The sequence below is a fragment of the Musa acuminata genome, chromosome BXJ3-3 (genome assembly GCF_036884655.1).
Source record: "Musa acuminata AAA Group cultivar baxijiao chromosome BXJ3-3, Cavendish_Baxijiao_AAA, whole genome shotgun sequence".
Classification (NCBI taxonomy): domain Eukaryota; kingdom Viridiplantae; phylum Streptophyta; class Magnoliopsida; order Zingiberales; family Musaceae; genus Musa; species Musa acuminata.
Genome location: NC_088351.1, coordinates 10859560 through 10884849, shown reverse-complemented (window position 1 = coordinate 10884849; position 25290 = coordinate 10859560). Strand labels below are relative to the sequence as shown.

The following is a 25290-nucleotide window of genomic DNA, read 5'->3' as shown; positions in this document are numbered from 1 at the left end:
AGAAAAGCGAAAAAGAACAAGAAGTGAGAGTGGGGGTCTTCTAGGGTTAGGGTTTGACCGTTGCACGCGATCGAGGGTTTTCGACTCCCAGCCAAATCACCGCGATATCCCGGTATTCCGGCGCGATTCGCTACTCGGTCTACGATCTCGCGTCTCTGAAACTCCTAATTTTCGGGAACGCCGGAAAACCGCCTCAAGGGTTCCAGAGACCTCTTCCAGCATTGCGGGGGTGGAACTGCGGGGTGGGTTGCGGATGTAGCGTCGTGATCGGCGGGGTCAGAGGCGGTATTAGCATTGGCGTCGCCGGAGGCATTCGAGCTCCGCTTCTATAGGGTTTTGAAAACCCTAAAGATCGCGCCTTTAAGGGGGTGGGCCTGGGCATGCAATCCGGGAACGTCCGGAATCCGGCGGCCACCCCGCCTCCAGGGCGGTCGCCGCCATCGTCCGCCGCGTCACCTTCCTCCTCCTCTTCCGCCGTCTCCGCTCCGAACCACCTGGGCTTCGAATCTCTTCAGCACCAGCAACAGCAGCTGGCATATAGGCAGGTCAGTTGGTGGATTTCGCGCCTTTCTCGTTTTAATTTCGTACTCTGACGGGCGTGACGGTTGCGGCCGTTGTCTGGGGATGTGAGAAAAATGTGGTCGTCGCTGTTTGTTTCCATATTTTGGGGATAAGTGGGGACAGTCGTGGGTTCTTTAATTCGAGACCTGGGTGTTTTTCGGAGGATTACCACTGGGTTTCTGCGCCCTAGATTCGCTGAATCATGCGTTTTTACCGTTGGACGATCCTTGTTGGATTTTGGTATTAACACATACTATTTTCGATGGGTCCTCCAAGAACTGTGAGCCAGTCCTTACTCGATCGCCGCCAGGTTAACAGTGTCGAGTCGATCTAAAGGTTGGCAACTTCGGGGCATTTTCTTTGTTTCTCCTCATGAGGTTCTTTGGTGTTTCTTTCTTCGTTTATGTTTTTGTAAGTTCGACCATTTGGTAGTGGATTTTGGGACTCATGGCCGATTTTCATGTTGTTTCTGGAAGCTCGTTTTTATACATTGATGGTCCATTCCTGTGATTCAATTTTTTTTTTCAATTTTTGTAGTCCATGATAGAATATTCTTTTTTTTCTCTTTCTCTGATGTTTGGTCAGATGGCTAAGAGTTCAATCGATCATCTTCTTGGTCTCTTCATTGGTTTTAGTCACATTGTTCAAACGAGACGACATGGCTCTGAATTTGGTTTAACTACCAGATTTTCAAGTCCATTTCCGTGTGTATGAGTTTTCTGGACTTGGTGGTTTTTATCCAAGTTTTGAGATGATCTTATATATCTGCAAATGAGCTTACAAGTTTGAGCATTCTGCAGTTGTTAGGTTTAAAATTTCATTTCTCGAATTACTTCTAATATTTAGATGTTGAACAGGGTACATTGTGTTGATTTCACTATCTTTTCTGTTATGTTTGTCGGCTTGTAATTGTTTTGTGCTTCTTAAGTGGGTGCAATCTATATGTTCTTCAGTATTGGGTTTGAATTCGCATCCTCATCTTTATTGTCATAAAATCTGTTGAAAGGAGGGCTGTCTTTGATTTTGCAGCTTATGAACTTAGTAATTAAAGCATATGCTATTTGCGTTTACTTCATATGCACATGCAAATGGATTACAGTTCTATGAATATTTTGGTTTGTAAATTCCAACCAAGTAAAACGGATGAGAGAGTCAATCAAATCTTGTATCGGTACATCAGAGGTGTTGCTGCTCATAGAGTTGCAATTTTGCCCTGTTGTTATTGTAATATCCATTGTTCTGATAATGGAGTAAATTGGTACCTTTGGCACAGGCTTTACAGCAACAGGAACACCAACAGAAACTGCAGCAGCTAAGAAAATCTGAAGTTGATAAATCCCTTCTTACTTATCAATCTACTGGTACACATGGGCCCACTTCAGGAACTGGTTTTCCGACAACCCCTGGACCTTCACATCTGTCTCAGTTGTCAAAGAAGTATGGTAACATACCTCATCATCCTGGTGCTGTTCATGTCCCCGAGGAAAATGAAAATAAAGGGCAGGGTGTAGGACACCAAATGCAGAATCCACTTCATCAAGCTTACCTCCAATTTGCTTTTCAAGCTGCTCAGAAGTCTCATGGGAATTCAGTAGTACTGCAGCAAGGTAAAATGAATATGGCTGGTCCATCTCAAAGGGATCAGGACATGCTTATGAATAAATTAAAGATGCAGGAACTTATGTCACTCCAGGTAGTTAATAAGTCGCAGATGCCTATGCTTAATAGGACAGCCGAACAATTCACATATGCTGAGAAGCAGTTGGAACTAGGTCATACTGGCACTGATCAAAGAAATGATCTGAAGCCTCTCCCAGCAGACGGGCAGTTAGCATCTGTTAACATGGTAGTGCCAGGACAGCCACTTCAGTTGCTGCATTCTCAAGCTAGTGCGCAGAATTCTGCAAACAATCAATTAGAGATGGCACAGGTACAAGCAATGCAGGTGTGGGCAAAGGAACATAATATTGATCTGTCTGTTCCTGCTAATTTGAGTTTGATTTCTCAAATCCTACCCTTTTGGCAGTCCAACAGAATGGCTGTGATGCAGAAGCCAAATGAAACTAGGCCCACAGCACAGCAATCTTGTTTTCCGTCTTTGATGCAACCAGCAATGCCATCGCCAATTGGCACTGAAAATTCAGCAAATGTTAACTCTCCAAGTGATTTGCCTGGTCGGTATAGCTCTTATAAATGTCATCAGGCACTTCCGTCCAGTTCGCTCCCTGGTGGTGGTGATACCATTGGCATCAATCCCAATACTTTGCAAATTCAGCGGCAGGTTGCTGGTCATAACAGGATCAACCAGAATGAGGGGACTGTTAAAACCCCAATTACCACTGAATGTGGTGGGCAAGTTACACATTTAACAAATTCGTCTGGTAACTTGAATCAGACCCTAGAAAAGTCTGATGCTAAGAACACTTTTACAGGCAGTGAAATGCAGCAAATGCAGAATTTGAGGTCCTTGCAGCAGTTGGATAGATCCAGTTTCTTACCCGCGGTTCCTAGAAATGGTACTGTGGGTACTCAAGTTCCAAGCGAAGGTGGATTTGCTCAGATAGCAAAACAACGTATAGGGTTCACAAAGCAACAGCTTCATGTTCTGAAGGCCCAAATCTTAGCTTTTAGGCGTCTCAAGGTATGCAAAATAATCTCAGAACACACATCTCTTTCCCACCTTTTTGTCTACTGATTCCTGCATATTCTCTCGATATATGTACTTTGACAAAAGGTTCAATCTTTCTTTACAAACACTAACTCATGCAAGAATTTATGTTTGTGTACTATCAGCGTGGTGAACGAAGTCTACCACCTGAAGTTCTTCAAGCAATTGCAGATACCCCGGTTGATTCTCAGCCAAAGCATGGTCACATTCAGTCTGGAGTTAACCAGGACTTGGTAACGAATGCCAAGAGCAATGATAACAAACATAGGAGACATGTGGAGTCTAACGATCACATGCAGTCTGCTCCAATGAGTGAAGGCCACATGCAGCTGAAGGATGAAAGCTTTACTGGAGAAGAGAAAGCTGCTAGTGTCAATCAAATGCAAGGTACAGCAGGTTTAGAGAGGGAAGCTGTATGCAAGGGATCTATTGGCAAGTCAGAAGATAGCAGTTCTATTGTTAAATCTGACCACGAGGTTGAAAAGGGAAGTCAAGATTTATCTAGCAGAGGTGACTACTATATTGACAAGGGAAAGCCTGTACCAGTGGATGGCACAATAATGGTTCCTGAGCAGTTGAAAAAGCCTGCCTCAACAAGTAGCACGACACCTCCCAGAGATGGTATTTCACGAAAGTATCATGGTCCAATTTTTGATTTCCCATCATTTACAAGGAAACATGACTCCTTAGGATCAACAACTGCAAATTACTCTACTAATTTGACATTGGCTTATGACATTAAAGATTTGCTATTTGAGGAAGGTAAGATTGTGTTTAACAAGAAAAAGGTAGAGAATCTAAAGAAGATTAGTCGGTTGCTTACTGTTAATTTAGAAAGAAGAAGAATTAAGCCCGATCTTGTGATACGGTTGCAAATTGAAGAGAGAAAACTCAAGCTTCTTGATCTTCAGGCTCGTCTAAGGGATGAAGTTGAACAACAACAACAGGAGATAATGGCAATGCCTGATCGGCCATACCGCAAGTTTGTTAGGCAATGTGAACAGCAACGTGCTGAGCTAACAAGGCAAGTTCAACAGTCGCAAAAAGCATCCAGAGAGAAACAACTGAAGTCTATCTTTCAATGGCGTAAAAAGCTCTTAGAGACTCACTGGGCTATTCGTGATGCTCGGACTGCACGAAACAGAGGGATTGCAAAATATCATGAGCGCATGTTAAGGGAGTTTTCAAAGAGAAAGGATGAGGACAGAAATAAAAGAATGGAAGCATTGAAGAACAATGATGTGGATAGGTATCGTGAAATGTTACTAGAGCAGCAGACGAACATCCAAGGAGATGCAGCCCAACGTTATGCTGTTCTTTCTTCCTTTTTATCTCAGACTGAAGAGTATCTTCGGAAGCTTGGCAGTAAAATTACAGCTTCAAAGAGTCACCAAGAGGTTGAAGAGGCAGCAAATGCTGCTGCAGCTGCTGCACGAGCTCAGGTACAATTTACTTGATTTATTCATATGAACCTGCTTTTGTCATCCACTGCTGAAGCATTGCATAATTGTTTTTCATTGGCAGGGTCTCTCATCTGAAGAGGTCAGAACAGCAGCATCATGTGCGGGAGAGGAGGTAATGATAAGAAACAGGTTCTCTGAAATGAATGCTCCAAAGGACAGCTCTGCTAACAAGTAAGTCTTATCATATTGATTGTCTAGTGATAATAAGCTTTGTCATTTAGTTGAGTTTACTTTTCTCCTTCATAATTGTGAACATGGTTTAAAATCTCAGTTTGATAACAAGTTTAACACCTTGTTGCACCATTATACTGCTAGTATACTTGGTGTTATATCAACCTGTGCTGCCATCACCGAAAAATTAATTAAAAGAATGAATACCAATATGATCTAACAGTGGCCTATGGTCAGATTGATTTTAAATAATATGATGTCATCAATCTCTTTTTTGTTGTCGCTTGTTGTGCCTGTTGAATTGCTTCTTTTTTGCTGCTGAATCAGGCTTATAATTGTTAATGTTGTTAGGTATTATAATTTGGCTCATGCTGTGAGTGAAAGGGTCATAAGGCAACCCTCAATGCTACGAGCTGGAACATTAAGAGACTATCAGCTTGTAGGTTAAAACTTCTTGCAGAATTATCAGAATCTAGGTTTTAAAACAAAATCATTTTTCTTCTGCTTCTTTCTTTCAGGTCGGGCTGCAGTGGATGCTTTCCTTGTACAATAACAAGTTGAATGGAATTTTGGCGGATGAGATGGGTCTTGGCAAGACTGTCCAGGTTGCCTTTATTTCTGAGTCCTGTCATTACTTCTTGGCCCGATAGAAATTATTTTAAAAGTAAAAATATATTACTTAATCATACAAGTACAGAAGAATCCCTTTTCCAAAAATAATAGATCACTAGGCCACTCCCTTCTCCATGTCCTATTGTTTTGACTGATTATAACATAGTCAGCAAGTTGGTTGGCTACACAATTCCTTTCCCTTATAAAGACGAATAGTTTATGCACTTCAAAACACAATTTCCTTCCCAACAAGCCAGTTGGAGTGATAGATATTTTCCTCCAGTAATTAGGAATAATTTAAAACCTGGAGTAGTACAATGTACATTACTTCTAGGCCACTGGATTTTTACTGGTTATGATGTTTATTATCTTTAGCTACTTATCAACTGGAGCTGGAAAATTTAACATTTGTTCCGGTAATGTCTTTATTATTATTATTTTTTGGGTTGTCATTTGCGATTTCAACAGGTAATGGCATTGATTGCTTACCTGATGGAGTTCAAGCGGAATTATGGTCCACATTTAATTATAGTTCCAAATGCTGTTTTAGTGAACTGGAAGGTATTTCTTTTCACTATTGCTGGTTTTCCTTTTATTCTCTTTCAAGAGCATGAATTGACACTACTATTTGTATTTAGAGTGAGCTGCTAAATTGGCTGCCGTCTATATCATGCATTTTTTACGTTGGCGGGAAGGAGGAAAGGTCTAAGCTTTTCTCTCAGGTTAGGTGCCTATCTATTGCTCTTTATTGAATATTTGGATCTTCTTACTTAAGCCATATGTCCTGTTTCAAAATGAAGCTCACTAACATGTCAACTTATGAACAAGGAACTAGATAGCTAACAAAAGTATAGCTTAGAAACATGCGAGACACCAGGTAGACCACAATTATTCTTGAATTTAGCACACCATGTCTACTGAATGCATGTATGAAGCCATGAAGTTAAACATGGGAGCGTATTCCTGTGGATTATGAAATCTCAGCTTGTATATTGCCAGTTTGGAGTGTCAAAGAAGATATTACCCTAACTGTAGTCTGTAGTTGCAAGAATTTACAAAGTTTTAGATTACTACCTGAAGAATTTTTGTTCATTTATCTATCAAATCTCAACATTTTATTTATCCCACAAAATACATATATCCTCCTTGTCTAAATAATAATTTTATACCATTTCCTGTTTGTATATTGAAGAGCTCAACAGTTTGAGTTGTATATGAAAATTTGATGCTGCAGTTGCAAAATGTATGAATGAGGACTTTCTTAGGGTGTATATTCAATCACCCTGAAATCATGAGACTTGTGTGTTCATACAAATTTGGTATGAAATGTTATGGCTCTTGCCTGTCCTCGCTCTTAATTTTTTGCTTGTTAAATTTATGTATGGAGCCAACCTTCTCAAGGTTAAATACTGTTAACCATGTACCCATACTGGGAATCTTGTCATACTGGTATCTATCAACCAGTGGTGTGATATGCTTTGGTACACCAATAAAACAAATACTAACAAATTGTTTGATATGTCAGAGCTGATCAATTAGCTTGAAATGTTGGTATATTAGTATGTAACTGACATGATATGTTACACAGTCACGGTACTCTTTCTTTTGTTAATATTTTCACATTTATTCTTTCTTTGCCCTTTTTACATGGATTTTTTTCCCACCCTTGAGCTTTGTTCTGTAAAATGAGTAAAGTTTTCTCAAAGTCCTGTCTACCTCTCCTTAACACTATTTTTAATTGATTCATATGTCTAACTACAATATCCAAGGACTCATACATATGTCATCTTAAATGATATTCCTTATCTTATTATCTATCGAGGCTACGCCTTATCTTACTATCTTATTACTCTTATATCTTCTAGTAACTTTGTGTATCCACCTAAATATTCTCTTCTCAACTACATAGGCTTTTGTGGTACATTCATATTCACAAAGCATGTCTGGCTTTACAACCCTTCAGTAAAGTTTTCCTTTTAGTCTAAGGGCAATATGATGGTTACACAAAGTCCCCAATACCTTTTCTGCTTAACCACACAAAATAACCATCAGAGCCTGTTCCTCGATATTGATGGATGTTACATAACCGTTCTAAATGACTAAAGATGTGGTCAAACTCTAGCCATGAAGGGTATTTGTAATTGGAAATAACTTCATGGCTAAAAACATGCACAAGGGTTTAGGTGAGATTATGAGTAGAATTACACAAGATTAATTGTTGATTATGATTCTAGACCACATTATAAAGATCAATATTTGTATTTATAGTATATATGTTTATATACATAAGTACCATGTAATGCTTATGGGCAATAGTAAAGATCTCCGGGATCCCTCTTATTTCATTGAATCACACTTGCAGGAATCTGAATCTCAATTTGTTTTACCTGCTCGTTCATTTTTAACTATGTTAATTCACCTTGCAACTAATGATTGTAATATATTATCTTTTGTTGCTTATCCCTATTTAAATACTTGCTCAGATTTTCATAATGAAATTAATTTCACATTCCTGAGCACATGGAAAAGATTTAGGTCCATTTTAGTGATAAAAGGATGACAAGGTAAAGGGACATATAATGCTGCTTTTGCTTTAGGACACAATGAATTTTGGGTTTCACATAATCAATTACATTAACATATGATCCACTAGTAAGTGCAGCACCTGAGTGTTTTCTCCAAATAGTTCTCTACTGAAGATCTTTTTATAATCTGATTGTTTACAATGGGAATTGAAAGCCATTTGAAAATCCATGTTATTTCTGATTGTCATAACAATGAAACATTTTACTGCTGCACATGTTTCAATCTTATGTTTAGCATGCTTCGAGAAGCAATAGCTCTAAATTTTATTTGTGATTCTTTGCAGGAAGTTTGTGCTGTCAAGTTTAATGTGCTGGTAACAACCTATGAGTTTATCATGTATGATCGTTCTAAGCTATCAAAAATTGACTGGAAGTATATAATCATCGATGAAGCACAAAGGATGAAGGATAGGGAGTCAGTTTTGGCACGCGATCTTGATAGATATCGTTGCCAGCGAAGACTGCTACTTACCGGAACACCTTTGCAGGTTTTCCATTTAACTATCTTCGTATATGTGAACGATTAAGTGTTTTTGTTACATGAATATTTTACATGCTTGCAACTTTAAATGTGGTAATAATTTTGTAACCTTTGTTGCTATTGTTTTAATGTCATTCCATAACCTTAATGTTCATTTGTGTTTTTCATGGAAACAAAAACAATAAGAAAATGAGGTGATATTTCTAGTATAGTTAGTTCTATGCAAGAATTGTTCTTTCAATGGCATCTTCTATACTCCATAACTTAATAAGCTAGTGGCACAAGATAGAGTTGTGTGTTGGGCTAGATGATTTGTTGTTTTTTTTTTTTGCAAATTGAAGCATCTTGGACAATATATATAGGTGGAAGTCCAGAAGGCACGTCGGGTATGAAAGGTGAATAGTTTAGATAATACAGCGAGAAAGAAGATATCTTCAGAAGTAGGAGGATACCTTAAAGGAGAAGATACTAATAAGGGCTAATCAACCATTCAAAACATTCTTTTTGTTGTTAGCAATTGTTTTTTAAAATTAAAATTAAACTTTATATCAAGGAACAAATTTATTGAATATAAGCTTTCTCGACAACTGTTATCTATATCTACGAGATATATGACATCAAGGACTAAATTATAAAAGATGGGGTTTGATAGGGATGAATCCTGACACCTCCTAGCTTCCCCCGCCACATGAGCAACACCTAAACGAAGTCTCGGAGCTATCCACAGGAGGTCATGTCACCTGCCCAAACTTCCCGAAGTAAAGCCCACATGAGCCAATTCCCACTAATCCCGCAGCTGGGAAAATAAACCTGACTCTGCATTAATAGATGGCGACGTCATGGCCCGGCTTCACTAGCCTTCCCTTCCGGACGAACGACGAGGGGACCACGCCCTGCCTGACCTAAAGAAGCAAGGAAGCTCGACCGGAGGTGTCATCGCGATAGTCCCTATATGCTACCTCTAGGAGAACGTGTCGGTAAGTCGCCCGCATTAAATGTTTCCACCACGTCGGGTAAGGGGAGCTCGACAAAGGCCCGTTTGCTCCACCCAGCACCTAGGTATAAGAGCCATGCCCCGGGCCAAGCCGGGGTAGACGAACAAAAGAGACTCTTTACTCTTTTAATTGGCCGGGGCAGATGAACAAAAGAGACTCTTTACTCTCTTAATTTATTGTCAATACTGTTGTCTTCCTCCCCTTCTGCTTTCCTGACTTTAGCATCGGGGGGATTGAGCCGGGACACCCCTGGCGCAAGCCTGTTGTGCAGGGTTACCGACATAGCTCAGAGGCGCAACTAGGAAGCTACCCAGCACCCGAACCAACCTTCACTGCTCGAAGACTGAGCTGCTCTTAGCTCATCACCTCTTCCTACAGTTTTTTGCGTCCTGCCTGCGGCCTGCCACACCTACTCTCTAGCTCATCAGGAAGAGCCACCATAAGAGACCTGCACTTTCCGCAGAGAACCAATCGGGCCAACTCACTAGTTGATGGTCTCTGTGTGTTAACATTTTGGCGCTAGAAGGAGGGTCGAATGTTGCAAGAATATCCTTCTACCACTCCTAACAAGCGCTCCAGTGAGGAGGCGTTACCTAACCCCTAACTCATTCGAGTAGAGAGGGCACGTGCCTCCCTTCCTACAGAACGATGCATCCACCTCGACCCTACTGGCGTCTTCTTAATGACCCAGGACTTTCCCCTGCAGGGCTAGGAACGGGCACCCTGCTCGTCCTGTCAGAGGCATTCCTGGGCCTTCCTTAGCAGGTTTGGACCCTCATCGACACAATGCAAGCCATCGCCCCGCTCCTCCCTCAGTTGACGCAGTTGACGATTTTGGCATAACGACCTCACTCCCCCCCTCAGCCGCTAGTTACACATCCCCCGCTTGATGCTCAACCGAAGAGTCCACACCCCACCTTTCAAGAACCTCCTAAATCGAAAGGGACAGGTGGTGCCGCACTACACCTTCTGATGGCAGAACACAGCTCTCCGCCAAGCTGCACCCAAACCTTGCAAGAATTCGAGGCCCAGTCTGTTGATTCTTGGGAACACTCGATGAAGGTACAACTCTAGACCATGAACCGGAGGCTAGACGACGAGGTTCATCAGGAACTCCGACACCCACGCAGCGAACTCGACATGTCTCGCACATCCCCTTTTATTCAGAGTATCTAGAAGGAGCCCATCCCAGCCAGCTTTCGCCTCCTCAGCCTAGAAACCTTCGATGGAGGCTTTGACCCCATAGAACACGTCGCCGCATTCGGTGCCCAGATGTCTTTGTTCGGGGCACTTCAAATGCTATGATGTATCGAACGTTCCCGACGACACTAAGGGGGCTAGCCCGAGAATGGTATAGTCGCTTTAAGCCCCTTTCAATTACTTCTTTTTCATAGCTCGCCAAATAGTTCGAGCTCCACTTCCTTGCCAATGTGCGACCAAAGCCCTCGGTCGTTGTCTTGCTTGGGCTTAGGCAACGGGAGGATGAGCCCTTGTCCAGCTTCGTCACCCGGTTCGTCGGGGAGTTCCGAGGGATTTAGGACGTCCACCCCTCGTTAAATTCAGGCCTTCATGATGGGCTTGAGGCCTCGGTTCTCGGCCCCGAAGTCGCCCCGGAGAAGGCATCCCGAACAGACAATCGGTGGGAGAGAACGGGGCTACTCCCCCACAACATGACGAGGATGAAGATCTCTCCAAATAAAGGAGAATGGCTTACTAAAGGAGCCCAGACCCATGAGAGGGTCTCCAGAGCAAAGGAACAAATGCAAGTACTGTCGTTTCCACCGAGACTATGGACATGACACAAAAGAGTGCCGGGATATGAGGTACTAGATCGAGGAGCTCATTAGGAGGGGCCACCTGACAAGGCACCTAGGCTAGCCCTGGGAGCGTTCGCCTAGCCCCCGAGGATCCGTGGAAAAGCAAATTGACGTCATCTTCGGGAGGCATGCTTCAAAGGCGAAAGCTCCTCAGGCTGGAAAGCCTACGCCCTGGCCTCCTCAAGAAAAACCTCGAGGGTCGAAGAAGGGCCTAGGATCGTCTTCGGAGAAGAAGATGTGTGCCACCTAGACCCCACCCATGACGATGCTCTAGTAATTTCTGTTCGGATGGTCAACACCCTTGTCAAGAGGGTGATGACTGACATTGGCAACTCCGCCGACGTGCTCTATCTCGATGCCTTTTGGAAGCTGGGGCTAGCCACAGTGACCTCTCTCCGATGACGTCCTCTCTCTCAGGGTTCATAGGGGACCCCATCTCCCCCCGGGCACAATAACCCTCCACGTCACCTTTGGTGAGGAGCCTCGATCTAAGATGTTATCGGCCAAGTTTGTCGTGGTGGACCTTCCTTTTGCATACAACGCCATCATTGACCTCCCCCTCAACCAATTGAAGGCCGTGGTCTCCACGTATCATATGGCGATCAAGTTCCTCACCCGAGATGGTGTCGGCGAAGTACGGGGCGACACCCGAGAATCCATACGTTGCTACTTGATGACGGTTTTGCTTTCTTTTGTTTAGCTTCCTAAAAAGAAAGCAAAACCGTCGAAATCCCAAGAGTCCCTTCGCCACAAAGCCACAGAGGAAAGAGAAGTGACCTATTCGCAAAGGACCTTATGATTAGGAAGGGAAAACAAAGGTGGCCATGGTATCACAAGGCCCCATTTGAGTTAGTCGTCCATAGTCCCCCAGGGGAACTTTTGGAAATGGTCCACAAGAAAAGACCCTCATTGCAAGAAAAACAAAATTTTTATTGATTGTTGGGAGTACAGAGCCCTGTGGGCATCACAAAGGAGGCAAAGCGGAAGGACGGGTCGTGGGGTGATCGTTGAAGGGAACCTCAGTACGCCGGCATATGCTGGATGCTCGGTGATGGGATCCTCATCGACCTCCATTCCCAGAGATACCTCGCCTTGAAGCGGCCGATGGCAATGCGATACCCGAACTCATAGGCGGCCTGACCAGATTGTCGGACGTCGCATTGGAACCCCTCGGACTCCTTGTACACAGCCATGACTCTCTCCCGCTCCGAGGCTTGGCCCCTTCTTCCCAAGCCTCCCTTGCCTCTTGGGTGTCAAGCCAGGAGGTCATTAGTTCGTCGGAGTTCGCAAACAACTGGTCCTCCAACTGCCTCCCTCTTTCGAGGGCGTCACCCAGCTATCGACGAGTATCTTTGAGCTCAAGGCGTAGAGCATATAGACGGTCTTCAGCCTCCGTGTTGCTGCACGCTGCATCATCCTCCATGACTGCCAGTTCATCTCGGGTCTCCTCGAGCCTCTGCACGGCCTCCACAGGTCGCTGATGAGCTAGCTTTAGCACTAGAGACAACCTAGAAACCTGGTTCCCCACTCCCGTTCCAATCGCTGGATCCGAGTCTGAAAATCCACATTGGCCCAGGACAACTGGTTTATCATCACCCTAGCTTCCCACTCTCGGTCGATGAGGGTCGTCACGTAATGGTGATGTTGCAACAAGAAGCAGAACGTATGGTCAGGAACGCAGAGAGAACATGCAGATTCAAGGAAGGAGGCTCACCGGGACTTCGCTATGGGAACATACGTCAACTAGGACCTCAGGGCGACTATGGTACATTAGGCTGGCCAGGAGGGGGCTGAGCGACCCCCGGCAATACGCAATGTCCAACCCGACCTCCTCCCAGAATCGTTGATCCTCAGTAAGGCCCTCACAGTGAGACCTCAAGGGGGCATCGGGGGTTGGGACCAAGCGACCGATCATCGTGTGGATCATGAGCGACCTTGGCGGGAAGGAACCCCACTCTGCTCGAGAGCCCACAGAGTGAGACGGCGGAATGACTTGTGGACCCTCTTCAACACTAGCTCCTCCCTATACTGCAGATGGCTTCCCGGCCTCGAGTGCACCTTGTGGCGTCGTCTCGACTGCATTAGGAGGCTGACAATAAGGAGCCTTTTCCATGGTATGCCCCCGCCTCACCGAGGATTGTGGCAGGCCCTCGTAGCGACGCACTGGCCGGGCCCACTGATTGCTCCGAGATGGCCTCGAAATGTGATCTGGAGATGAGGTCAGCAAGAGGCCTCGGGGAAGATGCAACGATGGGCCCTAGGGGAGATCTGCCCGATCATCCCGCGGAAGGTCCCAATAGAGATTCTAGGGCGGGCCTCGCAGAAGATTCCGGGGTAGCGGTAGGTCCCAAAGTAGGCCTAGGCCCCCATATACCACTCTCGGAGATTTGAGGAGGGTCCCCTAACACCTCTTCCGACGAAGCAATGATGTCGAGTCGGACCCGCCGGAAGAGCGCGACGAGGTCGAGATCCTCACCAAGAGCTCTTGCTCCCCCTTGAAACATCGAGGACCGACCTTAGGGTCCACGAAAGCCTAGATAGAAGGCTCGCAGGATGGTCCCTACGGTAGAGGAGGTCGCTCACCAGCCAGTGGGTCTTGACGGGCCTGAGAAGCTTCATCAGCCTCCGGAGGTCCATGTCTGCTAAAGTAAAAATACAACGGATGAGGGCCAGAAACAAACAACAACCACGTATGAGAAGTCGGCCATACCTCTCGACACGAGGCTAGGAGTAGTCTCCTCAAAACACGTCTCCACCCCCCTCACGATGTTGACGAAGAGGAGCCCTCTTATCTGCTGAGCGAACTCGACCTTCCCCATAGAAAGGGACGGGTGTGTGTTATCGATGGCTAACAACGCCCACGCCATAGGAAAGCCCCAGCCCCAGCTGCTACGGACGACAAAGAACTTCGCCTTCCATCCCTTATTATTGGAGCCGGCTTTGCTCACCTTCAAGCCCTCGCGAGGGGACAAGTAATAGCTGCTTGGCCCCCGGCTCAGGTGGAAGCACGAGAGAAATAGGTCACGGGACAACGCCACCCCCGCATCATCATATGCGTCGATAAAGGTCACCAAGTAGCGCCATGAGTTGGGCGCCATCTGGGAGGGTGAAATCCACCACTGCTCTAGACAGGAGACGATTACAGGATGGAAGGGGAGACGCAGCCCTACCTCTAGGGCGTCAACCGTAAGGCAAAAACCCCCAGGGGTTGGATAAAACGGTTGGTCCTCGGCCCAAGGGATCGATAAAATAAATTCTGCCGGGATACGGAAACGACGATGTAATTGCTCTAGTTGAAGGGCAATCACGATATATTCGCAGTTATGGACGCCTTCTATCGAGCCCAGCTCCCGAGAAACCCTAGGGGTAACGAAAGGCACGCCCCCTGAAGATGAGGAACCAACTTGTACCACCCTCTGGGAGGAAGCCGGGGGCCTTGGTACCCCTCTGATGCAAGGGGCGAGAGCGAGAAGGAGAAGGAGAAACAGAAGAAGACATCTTGTCACACGCTAGTGTAACCTGGCAGTTGACAACGACCTCAAGCAGAAAAGCAAACTCACCCGATAAGAAGGAAGGACTAGGGCGTTATATAAAGGCCCCAATCAGACCAACGGGTGCTGAAAACGGCTCACCTTTTGTAGCACAACATTTGCGCTCGCTCGTTTGGGACGATTGAAAATCCTACACTGTTGCCCAGGAATGCTTGTAATGGAAGCCACACCGCTCGAAGCCGAAAAAAGCCGCTTGAATCCCTAAACGAATCAAGCATTAGACTAACGAAGGACCTCCGCCATCATTAAGGACGACAACAGCAGAAATTCCAATGGGGTGCACCACCACGACAAGCATGAGGCAAGCCGCTAAGGTAGATCCACTCTCCCGCTACGACGGTTGAATCAAGGCCCGCTACGACGGAAGCCACTAAGGCAGAACCACTCTCCCGCTCACGGCGGTTGAATCGAGACCCACTACGGTAGAAGCCGCAAATGCGGAACCACTCTCCCACCCACGGTGGTCGAATCAAGACTTGCTACGGTGGACTAATATCGATACTCCCGCTATGGTGGTCGAATCAAGACCTGCTGTGGTGGAAGCCGCTCTGGCGGATCCACTCTCCCACCCACGATGGTCGAATCAAGACCCGTTATAGCGGAATTCGTTATAATGGATTGATACCGATACTCCCTCTATGGCAGTCGAATCAAGACCCGCTACGATGGAAGCCGCTACGGCAAGTTGATACCAATACTCTCGCTACAACGATCGAATCAAGACCCATTATATGGTGGATTGATACCAATCCTCCCACCCAGGCAGTCGAGCCAACACCCGCTATTGTGGACTTACACTCTCGCTTAGGCGGTTGAGTACCTACCCCCAGAAGCGAAAGAAGGGGCAGGCCCAAAAGAAAACCCAACCTCCCGTGCGAAAGGGGAAGGCAAAAATGGTGAAGGAAACCTCCCGAAGAAGAAGGGGGAGGTCAGAAAATAAGAGAGTGAACTCTCGTGCGGAAGGGGGAGAACGAAGATAGAGAGGAGGAAAAAAGAAACTGGTCCCTTAGGTCAACACCTATATGAACAAAGGTTGCCCCAGCAAGAAAGCACAGCCTGCCTTAAACAGGCTTCGCGTCGACCACCACGGTGCCAATGACGATCATGTCACCTTGCAGGAATGTAGGAAAAGTGATGTCCTTTGAGACCTCCATCCGAAGCTTCGAAGAACGCCTTTCCAGCTAGCCGCCCGCATTAAATGTTTCCACCATGCCGAGTACTAGGAGCTCGACGGAGGCCCGTCCGTTCCACCTAGTGCCCATGTATAAAAGCCATGCCCTATGCCAAGCCGGGGTAGACGAACAAAAGAGACTCTTTACTCTCTTAGTTCATTGCTGATTCTGTTGTCTTCCTTCGCCTTTGCTTTTCTAACTGAAGTATCGGAAGGGTCGAGCCGGAACACCCCCGGCGTAGGCCTATTGTGCAAGGTCACTGACGTAGCTTGGAGGCGTAACTAGGAAGCTACCTAGCAAAGGGGATCACCTAGCTCTCGAACCAACCTTCACCGCCCGAAGAACGAGCCTCTCCTAGCTCATTGCCTCTTCCTACAGCTTTCTGCATCTTGCCTGCCACACCTGCTCTCCAGCTAATCAGGAAGGTTCACCAGAAGGGACCTGCGCTTTTGGTGGAGAACCAATTGGGCCGACTCACTAGTCGACGGTCTTTGTGTGTAAATAGGTTACAGTTGTTGAGAAAGCTGTAGGTATGTGGAATGCCAAAGAAGGGATTGGGATTTAGAATCTAATGATTTAATATAAAACAAAATACTATGATGGTTAGTTAAGGTAAAACTACCTGTTTTATTTTGAGCTTATTGAACAAAGAACAAGAGTGGTAGAGAGATAGAGAGAGCTGGCCATCAGTTGAAACAAAATTCATTCATGAACATCAAGTACAACACAAGATCAACTATAATAATTTTTCTTTATTTGTAGGTTTTCATGCCATAATTTTTGACTAAACTCTTTTATTAACGATGGGACAGGATTTTGAAGTTTGTGATCCCACAAAATTTTAAGTATTTTCCAAGGAACTACACCATTAACAACCGGTATTTACCTGTCTGATGAAGGACTTGTAATGTGTCATATAGATCAGTAATTATTGATACTTCAATTTTTTTCATTATTTTTCTCAGTGATACCGGATGGCACTTGTCGTTGTATCATTACATCCAGTTTTCAAAACTGGTATGCTAATGAGTTTGAAGTATCAGTCCAATACTGACCTACATAGTTTTAACAACTTTTGCAAGTAGAATTTACCTGTACTACAACTACCGACTATCAATACAACTCAAAATAGGACTTCAAAAACATATACTATGGTAACCCCTTAAAGTAACAATGAATTGTTATAAAATATTCAGATAAAAAATTAAATTTAGATTGACTTGAAGAAACTCAAAGCCACTTGATCAGGATTCCAAGCAAGCCCATCTTTAATCAGCTAGATAGAAATATTATTATTCTATTATATTGAATTCAAAAATTCATTCTAACACCTACTAAATTCTTCCTTCCTTAAACATTAGTCAAGCCAAATTACAGATCAATATAAAATCTTCCTAAAGTTGAACCTAAAAACAATTTGTCTTGACATAAGCTTCCACTTTGTCAAATTCTTTAAGCTGAGGTAGGGTTGGTACTAGTCCTGTGCAATATTTTCGTGCAAGATGCGAATGATAATACAATGTCAGCATAATTTGTTATTAATGCTGCATCTCATGCTCAATTTGAATTATTGATTAATGTAAAATTGCAGCCTCCATCCATTATGTTAGTCCGTTCTTTTTTTTTCTTGAGATGATTGGAATTTGAAATCAAAGTGTTTGGAAGGCTTAGTGGTGATGAGCAAGTTGCTAAATGAGTTTATGGAATTGAAATCAACTCGATTAGGTTTTATCCCATCATTTTATTAAGAATCGAATGATGCGACATGATCTGATCAGATCCAAATCAGGAGTCACTTTGATCACATGATTTTGTGTTCATTTAGACTGCATATTCTGCAGATAGGACTTATAGTGTTGAATTTCAATATATTGATCATCCAAGAGATACTTCGCTTGCCTGAATACATTAAACTCCCATATGTCACCCAACTTGCGTCCCCTTATGTTAAATAAAGAAACCCTCTGTTTCCTGTTCGTCACATAAAGGCAATCATGGAAACTCAATTTTGGTCATTGCTTGGTAATCGTTGTATCTTATGAGGAATAGAAGGGAAATGTTCTGGGCTTGGATATAGAAGTGATCCAAACCAGATAAGCTTAGAAGCCCTGCTGTTCCTGTTGTGTCTAGAAGATTGTTTTGTGTTTCTGGTCTGTTTCTGTTAAAATTTAACTTGGTCCCAAATTAACATGCTTGCAAAATGACAACAAGCCATAATGTCTCAACTATATAGGGTCAGCAACATGAATCCTTTTCCACCATTGAGCTTTGTGTATGACAATATCCATAGATAAATCAAGGGAAACCAATATCTGTTAGTGGAGAACAGTGCGGTCTTTGCTTGCTTTATGTCATCATGAATTGATAATTTATAGAACTTGTTGACAATTAAAGTTATGGCACCAGTGGCAAGTATAGTGGTTTAGGATAGTGTAGTAGATACACTGTAGTAGATTCTTGCTCGTCTTTTAGTCATATATAAATTTCTACATCCATCTTTCTTATGTTAATTAGTTGAACTACCGATGAAACAGCCCCATAAGCTTGCAAAATCTTGAATGGCTGCTTGCTAAGAATTTTCAATAAAAGATTCTGTGTGCGCATTAAAAAGCTATTATTTAATATAAGCTGTAGTTCAATGTCTGAAATGTGGAAGATTGGAATTTGAGTGTTGATAACTTGATTACACATCTGAGGTCATAGCTATGTGGAAAACAAGTTGCAAGCTCACTTGATCTGCTTATCGTTGTACTATGTGCTATTTAACACTCTTTTGTGGTGTTATCTGTGCAGAAAAGGTTTATATAAATTGGATTACTTGGTCATAACTGGAGAAAGATGTAGGCTGACTTGAAAAATACTAAATCTTCGAGTCTCTTGGCTGACTGAGTGATTTGTTGTAGACTAATCTTGCTTTGGTGATCCACATGGAGACCCTATAGAGATTAAATTTAATTTTATGCTCACTGTTTCCATGCACAAAATAGGAACCCATTTCAATTGAAATTACTATATGTGTATGTAAAATAAGTTACTTAAATAATCATTACTTGCATTATCTGAGTAAGATTGATTTGGTTACAGTTTTACTGATGGTTTAATTTAGATTTGCTGACCCCTGTCGGTTGAGTTCATATTCTGCAGAATGATCTTAAGGAGCTCTGGTCCCTCTTAAATCTACTTCTTCCAGAAGTTTTTGATAATCGCAAGGCATTTCATGATTGGTTCTCGAGGCCTTTTCAGAAAGATGGTCCACCACAAAATCAGGAGGAAGATGAGTGGCTTGAGACTGAGAAGAAGGTGATAATCATCCATCGGCTGCATCAGATTCTGGAACCTTTCATGCTAAGAAGGCGTGTTGAGGATGTCGAAGGTTCACTTCCTCGAAAGGTAAGTGTAATGTGAATCCATATGTAAGTTCTTTCCAAGATCATATGATATTTATTTCATGCATGTTTTCAGGTCTCCATTGTTCTGAGATGCAGAATGTCAGCTATCCAAGGTGCCATTTATGACTGGATTAAATCTACTGGTACTCTCAGGGTTGATCCTGAGGATGAGATGCGCCGAGTTCAAAAGAATCCGCTGTACCAGGTTAAAATGTACAAGAATCTTCACAATAGATGTATGGAGTTGAGGAAAGTTTGTAATCATCCTTTGCTTAACTATCCTTATTTTAGTAACTATTCCAAGGACTTCATTGTTAGATCATGTGGGAAACTTTGGATTCTTGATAGGATTCTCATAAAACTTCAGAGAGCAGGTCATCGTGTACTTCTGTTTAGTACCATGACTAAACTTCTTGATATATTAGAGGAATACCTACAATGGCGGAGACTTGTCTATAGACGAATAGATGGTACAACAAGCCTCGAGGACCGAGAGTCAGCAATCGTGGATTTCAACAGCCCTGACTCTGATTGTTTTATCTTTTTGCTTAGCATTCGTGCTGCTGGAAGAGGTCTAAATCTCCAGACTGCAGATACAGTTGTAATATATGACCCAGATCCAAATCCCCAGAATGAAGAGCAGGCAGTGGCAAGAGCTCACCGAATTGGACAAAAGAGAGAAGTGAAAGTCATATACATGGAAGCTGTTGTTGATAAAACCTCGAGCTATCAAAAAGAAGATGAATTGAGCAGTGGAGTGGCAGGAGAATCAGAGGATGATCTTGCTGGTAAAGATCGCTATATTGGGTCAATTGAGAGCCTTATACGGAACAATATCCAACAATATAAGATGGACATGGCTGATGAGGTCATAAATGCTGGTCGTTTTGATCAAAGAACAACACATGAGGAAAGACGGATTACTTTGGAGATGCTACTTCATGATGAAGAGAGATATCAAGAAACTGTGCATGATGTTCCTTCTTTGCAGGAAGTGAATCGTATGATTGCTCGTAGTGAAGAGGAAGTTCAATTATTCGATCAAATGGATGAAGATCTTGATTGGACTGCAGATATGGTAAAACACAATGAAGTCCCAAAATGGCTTCGAGTTAGTTCATGTGAGGTAGAAGCTGTTGCTGCTAATTTATCAAAGAAGCCTTCAAAGAACATCTTATCTGGCAATATTGAACTGGAACCAAGTGCAATATTTTCTGGTTTGTCCCCTAGTAAAACTGAAAGGAGGAGGGGCCGCCCTAAGAGTTCAACTGCCAAAAACATCCCTATCTACCAGGAATTGGATGATGAAGATGCTGAGGATTCAGATATTGACTCAGAGGAGAGGAATGCATTTGAAGAAGAGGGAGAAATTGGAGAATTCGAAGATGAAGAGTTCAATGTTGCCGATGATGTGCTTCCAGTCCACAAGGATCAAGAAGTGGAGGGAATGGATTATAATAATGGTGCATATGAGTTCTCGCAAACAATGGACGGTGGCCAAAATGTTCATGCATTTGAAGAAGCTGATTCCACAGGATCATCTTCTGGAAGTCGTAGATTGCCACAACCCGAAACTCCTTTATTGGTTTCACAAAAGTTTGGATCACTTTCTGCTTTAGATGCCAAACCAGGTCTTCCTTCAAAAAAGATGGTGTGTTAAAGTAAAATTTTGCGCTTAAAATAAATTACTGTTTGCCTTGTATGTTCTTAAATTGAGTTTGATCATTTTCTCTGGAATTTTCAGGCTGATGAGCTAGAAGAAGGTGAAATTGCAGTATCAGGTGACTCCCACATGGATCTGCAACAATCAGGTAGTTGGCTTCATGACCATGATGACGGAGAGGATGAACAGGTTTTGCAACCAAAAATAAAGCGTAAACGGAGCATGCGTATGCGCCCAAGATGTTTTTCTGAAAGAACTGATGAAAAATCTAGCAGCGAGAGGATCTTCCCCCACCATTCTTCAAGGTTGCCCTTGCAGGTTGATCATGAATATGCCATGCCAGCCAGAACTGAAAAGCTCAAAGCATTTGCTGAGGTTGGTTTGCAAAGGCATGTGACAGGTAGCTCATCATTGAAGCACAGACATAATGTCCCATCTAAAAAGATTTCACCTCAGCAGAAGTCTGGCAGGTTAAGTTACTTTTCTGGGTCTGCAGAAGATGGTAATGAACATTCTAGGGAAAGTTGGAATGGTAGGACCAACAGCTCTGGTGGCCCAACCTTTGTGGGCGTAAAAATGTCCGACAGTACACAAAGAAAGGTATGCATTTTTGGAATCATAGTTTTTAAATTGTTCTATACCATTCTTGTTGATGCTTTCTTCATTATGGAAAGGAAGAACTCCATTTTCTTCAGCAGTTGCAATTAGGGATGGCATCAGGGTGGGTGGGGTGTTTATTAAACCAGGCTGGGTATAGAAACATTGCCTTATTCCTGTCTGGTTAATAAGCACAATAACATCCTTGGCCACACGAAAACCAGAAGTATCGGTTTTTGCCCATCCTACCTTGTTACTAGCCTATGAGTTTCATGTCATTAGCACATGTATTAGTTATATTTAGAAGATAGTTAAATTACTCGTGTGAAATTGTCAAAACTGTTTTTTCTTAGGGCTGGTTGGGTGGGGATGGGGCAGGGATATACTGCTCCTTGGTCCTGTTGGGTTTTTGAAAATCATACCTCTCGTGCAAAAGCTGGTTAAACCTGGCCTGACCAGGCCAGATGGGAAAACTGCCTTACAGATTTGGTTTCAAATTGCCATCCCTAGTTGCGAAAAAGTTTTATAGATGAGTGATGGTGCTTGACTAGCATAATTTATCATATTATTTTATGCACCTATGACTAAAATATGACTTGCTTGATAGTTGTCCACTGTAATTGTAGTAATCTTTTATAATAATTTTATGCCATTAATTGTGCCCACTACTATTGGTGGCCCAGCTGAACTATTTTTGGAGTAGTTCATGCAATTCTTTTCACTCACTTTACTGATTCTGTAGTACTACTCAAGGGATGACCATTATACAATTAGTAATTTGATATTAGTTACAAGCAGAACTTGTTTTTGTGTATTAAACAATGGCTTTGTGAATTACTCTATGTTGTGCCTTCACAGATGCACCATTCTCTAAGTACTACTAGTTTTAAAAAAAGAATAATTTTGTGGAAACAGGTAACCTGTTGTGTAGCACCATGCTGTCTTCATAGGCAAATTGGCTAAAGGTGTTGTTTAGTGATCGCATTTACAATTTCTTTTTTCCTTTGACACTATATAGTTCTTGGTCTTTTATATCTATCTTTTTTCTTAGTTCATAAATGGACTGTTGGGCATATAGAGTTTTTATGTTGAAAAATTGGAACAGTGGGGGATCATCACCATTGTATTTATTTCCATCTTTAGTAACATCAATAAACAAACTGAAGTTCTGTGTAATTCAACATTTGCCTAAAATGTCCTACTATTTTGTAGTGCAAGAATGTCATTAGCAAGCTGCAGAGGAGAATAAATAAAGATGGTAATCAAATTGTGCCAATTTTGTATGATTGGTGGAGGAGAAACAAGAACTCAAGTTTGGCCATTCCTCTCGTGGTGCATGGTACCCTAGATCTTCAGATAATTGAATTGCGTGTGGACAACCTAGAGTACTCTGGTGTGACAGACTTTATAGCAGATGTGCAGTTGATGCTGAAAAATATAGTTCGACATTTCAACTATTCTTCTGAGGTACTGTTTCCTTCTATTCTTATCAAGTTGAAATACCTGTTGTACGATACCAACAGATTATATTTGTGCAAAACAATTGCATGCTTTCATTCCAGAACTTTTCTTATCCTGACATACATGATGCCTTTCTTGTGGTCACCTAAAAATAAGCTTGTCTGCCATGTATGTGTTCTATTTTAGCATATGTTGAAAAACATTATTAGCTTATTGAAAGTCAAGTCAATTTTCTTTTAGCTTCTTTTTTATGGTGTCAGTGGCAAACATAACTATGCTAATTTAAGGTCTTTTTATGTTGCTTGAATACATAATTAGAGAAAGGGTCAATAAAGCCCAATGAAAAGTGCATACCGCAACAGTTGTTTCTACTTCCGAATATTCACTTCAGACATGGTTTTTGATATTTAAATGTTGCATCTTCTCAAACTGTCTGATTTATCATTGTCAAATATGTTATGTTACTCTAATCGATTGTTAAAAAATTGATTGGTTTCATTATGCCATTATCTGTATTAAATGAATCAGGATCTTGAATCAAGTAAATATTTCCATGAAGCAGTAATATAGAATAATAGGCGGCAATATTTCCATGCATTTTTGCCCGTTTTGATGCAAGAACAAACACCTTTTTCAGTTCAGTTTGTTTGGTGCAGGATATCATGTCTTAGCCCATTTCTGCCCATCTTTTTTTTTGTCTCGCCCTCTTCTTATTTCAATATGAAGTTTCAGTTACAAGTTTTGTGGTTAAATGCACGCAAGTTCTTTTGAAGCCTGATGAGTATGTAAATGATAATTTGACCTGTGGATATGCTATCAGATGAATATTCATATGTATATATTAGGTATCTGTAAACTTCAAAACAGCAGAGACGCAGAAGCTACATGTTTAAATTTCTTATAAAAACGTCCTAAACTTAGTAAAAATTTTCATCTACGGGGAACCATGGGGCATGGTGGACATTGCTCTTGACTGTTTTCTTCGTCTAATGCAGGTGAGAAGTGAAGCAGAGAAGCTTCGAGATCTGTTCTTTCATATAATGAAGATTGCATTTCCAGATTCAGATTTTCGAGAAGCCAAGAATGCAGTGACCTTTTCTAGTCCCGGGGGATCTGTGACGATGCAACCTCAGAAGCTGCCTTCCTCCAGCAAAACCAAGCAGCAAGGCCCAACTAACAAGTTGGAGACAGTCACCGTCCGGGATAAGGTCGTACCCCATAGGGCCACTCCTATGGGCGGCGAAGAGAGGACCAAGTCGTCTTCTTCCAAGCACCAGAAGGAGTCAAGGTCAGTTTCTGGCAGCTTGAAGGAGCAGGCACCTGAATGTTCCCAGTTTTTGACGCACCCGGGTGATCTGGTTATCTGCAAGAAGAAGAGGAAAGAAAGAGATAAATCTGCTGTCAAGCAAAGAACTGGTTCTGCATCCCCATCCAACCCTGGTCGAATGGGCCCACTGTCTCCACCCAGTACGGGACGTGTGGCCTCTGCACCATCGCCCACCATGAACAGAAGTTCCAGTTTATCATTTGGGAAAGATTCACGTCATGCTCGACAGGCGAAGCATCCATCGGTCTGGCCACACCGTGAGATGCAGCAGCTCGGTGATGGAGATGGTGGCCGTCATGGCATAGGAGATGTACAATGGGCGAAGCCTGTAAAGAGAATGAGGACAGACACCGGCAAAAGACGGCTGAGTCATATGTGAGTATCATGATGTATATATTACATCACCCGTTAGTATATTCTGCATTCAATGCTTTGCTACGGTGGTCTCTTGTACAAGAGGAATTAGCATCCTCTCTCACCATCCTTTTGGTTCCCCATCTCACCTTTGAGGCTTCACTGGGGGTGGTGGTGGTGGCTGTGATGTTGTTGTAGACTTACAGCTGAAGAAAAATCTAGTGTATTATTTAATTGCTCTGCTTCTGCTACTCCATGCCGTGTGTGCTATTTGTGTCATCTTTTTTGTTTTTGCTGCTTTTGCGTGGAGAGATGAGACGTTAGCTTGCATTGCTTGAATGGAAGTGTTAGATGGAACCAGATCCGAGCTTTTTTCCTTTGACGAAGCTCCCCGATCGTTTCATCTTGATCGCGTTTCTTAAG

The 25290-nt window shown here is 43.0% G+C and overlaps 1 protein-coding gene across 1 annotated transcript; it reads left to right on the top strand.

Moving 5' to 3' along the window:
- Nucleotides 1–25101, top strand: LOC103973394 (ATP-dependent helicase BRM). The gene is made up of 14 exons (XM_009387948.3): nt 1–545; nt 1835–3202; nt 3355–4671; nt 4754–4863; nt 5215–5302; nt 5382–5468; nt 5944–6036; nt 6114–6197; nt 8345–8548; nt 19221–19466; nt 19539–21116; nt 21210–21728; nt 22938–23192; nt 24182–25101. Exons 1-14 carry the CDS (start codon nt 381–383, stop codon nt 24890–24892), a joined length of 6825 nt encoding a protein of 2274 aa, XP_009386223.2. The 5' UTR covers nt 1–380; the 3' UTR covers nt 24893–25101.
- Nucleotides 25102–25290: the final 189 nt, after the last annotated feature.

Excerpts from the sequence above, each read along its gene's own strand:
- LOC103973394 (XM_009387948.3), top strand. The coding sequence starts at position 381 with ATGCAATCCGGGAACGTCCGGAATCCGGCGGCCACCCCGCCTCCAGGG. Across the intron at positions 4,864-5,214 it reads AAGGACAGCTCTGCTAACAA|GTATTATAATTTGGCTCATG; the intron begins GTAAGTCTTATC and ends TAATGTTGTTAG. Across the intron at positions 5,469-5,943 it reads GTCTTGGCAAGACTGTCCAG|GTAATGGCATTGATTGCTTA; the intron begins GTTGCCTTTATT and ends CGATTTCAACAG.